The sequence below is a fragment of the Otolemur garnettii genome, unplaced genomic scaffold (genome assembly GCF_000181295.1).
Source record: "Otolemur garnettii isolate 467f Iridium unplaced genomic scaffold, OtoGar3 scaffold00146, whole genome shotgun sequence".
Taxonomy (NCBI): domain Eukaryota; kingdom Metazoa; phylum Chordata; class Mammalia; order Primates; family Galagidae; genus Otolemur; species Otolemur garnettii.
Genome location: NW_003852541.1, coordinates 639532 through 642922, shown reverse-complemented (window position 1 = coordinate 642922; position 3391 = coordinate 639532). Strand labels below are relative to the sequence as shown.

Here is a 3391-nt window from a genome sequence, read left to right as displayed (position 1 = left end):
AAAAAAAAAAAAAAAAAGAATTTGCTTTTAAACGTCAGACTGAGAGGCACTATTTGAACTTCCAAGTAACTTCACTTCCATATCTCCAGGGGAGCAGGAAAAATCAAGCCATTGGAAGGAAAACCCACGTATGTTCACAGAGCTACCGCAGCAGGGCCCTGTCTCCAGCCAGCTTAAGTCCTACAGTTCCTTTTCACGGGATGCTCTCAAATGCCGCAGTAAAAAGTCTAGCCCCCTCATCAAATGCTTTTTTAAAAATTTTTTGAGGAACACCTGACACAGTAAACATTCTCTCTACTCAGGTTGACCATGTCTGCAGAGGGCAATGAGCAAGTCAGAGGAAAGACATTTTTATAAAAGCCTCGTTCAGCGAATCAGCCTCAGGTTTGTTTCTCTCTGTACAGCTTTCAAAGATGGGAGTTTTCAAGCCAGAGGGAAACCAACTGCCAAAGGCTGAGTAGAATCTTTGGCCCTGTGGCTGCAAAGAGAGAGTAAAGTGTATTTCTCAGGAACTTTGTGTGCTGAGAAAACAATGCTATGCATGCAACAAGCACAGAGAAAACAGTATTAAAAAAAAAAAGAAAGAAAGAAAGAAAAAAAAACCCAGTTCTTAGTTAGCTGTTGGTAGCAACCTCTCCCTGTGCTGCTTGAGTTTTCTGCAGGCAAGATGAAATTCCCATGGCATTCCCTGCTCCTCCACCATGGGAAGACCAAATTACTCATAGAGAACTCCAGTCTTCCCAACTGTCCAGGCCAGGGAATGGGGTGTGTGGCAGACAGCAGCACCTGGCTAGTCTTTCTGTGCTGAACCCTTCTCCCAACCCCACCAAAGCCACACTCACCAATAGGCATGGGGTGGTCCTGGCTCCTACCTCCAGGGTTAGGAGGGTTTGCTAATGCCAGGCTATGCCCAACTTGCCACGCCTTATCCCTGTCCCTCTGTTCCCACTGGCCAGAGCACACACATCCCTCAATGCTCCTCTCCAGCTCCTGGACTGACTGTCTGCCCCCTACTAAAGAGAAGCCCACATCAGCCCTCACTCCCACCACCCACTCGCAATCCCCCTGCCCCACTGTGCATCTGCCTGCAGCCAGGATGTCCAGGACTCCACCCAGGCACAGAGGAGTCACTCAACCCTGTCATTGCCTTAAGGACCAAAGCCAGGTAGTCTCCACTGGCAGTCCCCAGCCCCCACGCCTCAGCATGTGGACCCATGCCCCTCCTCAGCTCTCCCTAGGAAGCCTCCCGTGCCCAGACTGTGAGTTCGGAACAGGGTTGTGCTGGGTGTCAGCCCCTCCTGAAAGCAGCCAGCCCCATCTCCTGGGGCTCCTCCACTCTGGAATCTCTGTCTCTTCTCTGACCCCCTCCTCATGAAGCTAAGGGACAAAAAGTGAGAATAAGCTGCTGAAACGATAACCTTGGCAGATTGGGGGTCAGATATTTCTGGTTCCACAGGATTTACTTTTACTGTGTTTACTGTATTTGCTCCGTTGAGTTCTTGGTTTCCAGGCTACTTTCAGCCTGAGTTCCAGCTTATGGTCCAGGCAGTGCTGAAGATTAGGCCTGGCTGCACACCTAGTGTCCAGCCCTCTCTCAAGATGCAGATGGGGAGAGCACCTCCAGGGCACGTCCAGGGAGGGGCACGGCCACATTCTGGAAAACACCCCATCAGCACCCTGATTGCTCTCACTGGCTCTCTCTATCCAGGCACCAACTCTGCCCTCTGAGTGCTGCTAGTCTGACTGCAGATGCCAGCGATGACCAGAGTCCAGAGACCTAGCACCTGCACGCTGGTAGCTGCCAGCTGGTTGGGGAGGAGGCCAGCAGGACTTGATTGCAAGTCCATTCAATGCTACCCCAACACATTCGTTTCCCACTCCTCCTCCAGCACAGACCACAGCCCCCTGGACTACCCCAGGCCACATCAAGATCAAGAAGAAGGGTAAGAGTGACCAGCCCATGTGACCTCCCTTCCTAGCTGCAGAAGCCAGGGATTCCCCACCTACATGTGCCACTACTGCCTCAGCGGAACTTTGGGGAGCAAGGAGAGGAGTTAGGTGTCAGCCACCAGAGGTGACCAGAGTGGCCAGCCATGCCTGGGTGGAGGTTGCCATGTCACCTCACCATGCCAATGTGCCCTCCCCTAGGGACTCCAGCAGCCATCTCTCTACCTCAACCCTTCTCCCACACCTGCGGAGCTGAAGAGGACACACCTGGGGTTACCAGAGTGACCACTGGCCCTTTCCCAGGGCAAAGTGATTCTGAGGCAGAGGAGGGTTAAAAGTGGATCCCTGAGCCGTGAGGACACACCACCAAAGGATGGGCAGACTCCGCCCCCGGGGTGGGAAGTGCAGGCTGGCGGCTGAAGGGCCAAGAGGTCCCTCACAGGGGTCCCTATGAGTGAAGGGAAGGCAAACTTCCAGGTGGGACTGAAGCCAAAGTAGCAGGAAAGGAGGGGAGGCAGGGAGTTTGGGGTCCCGCTGGAGCTCCGTGGGGAGCGCAGTTTGGGGATGAACCCGCAGGCACACAGATGGGGGGTGGGCAGGAAGCCATGGGCCACACTACGGATTTTGGGTAAAGGGTAACCCTGGAATCGAGAGTCCTAGAACAGGACACCGAGCAGATCTGGAAGTCCCAGAGCCTGCGGAGGCGCCACCCGCGAGGTCCCGACTAGACTAGAAGGGGTGGATCGTTGAGCCAGAAATCCCAGTACCCGACCCTCAGGGGAGCCAGCAGAGTCTGGGGCGACCGAGGCAACACGAGCTGGGGTGATCCTCGAGGACCTGGAAGCGCCCCGAGGTGGCAGAGCTCGTGAAGCCTCTGGGGACCTCCCTATTAACCGTGATCTAGAGGCCAGCTGGGCAGCCTGCGAGGTGGCTCAGAATCCGAAAATCTGTGGAAATGTCCCCAGAGGTGAGAGAGCCTCACATTACATATCTGAGAACCTCTCCCCCCAGTAACCAGTGACTGGAAAGCAGGAGGGGCGCCGCTGAGATGACCCGCGTCCCCAAGTCACCAAAAAGGCCCAGGAGAACCACGGTGCGGTCCGAAAGTGGGAGACTGCGGCAGCCCCCCTGGGGTGTCCCGAGGTGTCCCAGGCAGGGGTCACGGGAGCGCAAGGAGGTCACTTACGCTGCTGTTCTCGCCCGTCCAGTGCACCATCGCCTGGTTGTGTGTCGCGTCCCCCTTGAGCACGAACGACGTGCTGATGAGCGAGACCTGCGCCCGCGAAGCCACTGGTGCCGCCCGCGTCCAGCGCCCCTTGCCCGTGGCACGGGCGCCGTCCTCTTCGGGACCCAGAGCGGGACCCAGGGCTCCGGGCTCCTCGTCGCGCGCCTGCGGGTCCTCGCCGCCGCCAGGCTCCGCGCACCCCACGGGCGGGCTGCGTGG

At 56.6% G+C, this 3391-nt stretch overlaps 1 protein-coding gene across 1 annotated transcript in view; it reads right to left on the bottom strand.

Annotated features, from left to right (window-relative positions):
- Nucleotides 1-3388, bottom strand: part of SORCS2 (sortilin related VPS10 domain containing receptor 2) — a gene marked incomplete at its 5' end in the record, with an annotated part of 551249 nt that extends 547861 nt beyond the window's left edge. The window contains one exon of the mRNA XM_012810961.1: nt 3134-3388. Within this exon, the coding sequence (XP_012666415.1) occupies nt 3134-3388 (255 nt within the window). The remainder of the gene's footprint in view (nt 1-3133) is intronic.
- Nucleotides 3389-3391: the final 3 nt, after the last annotated feature.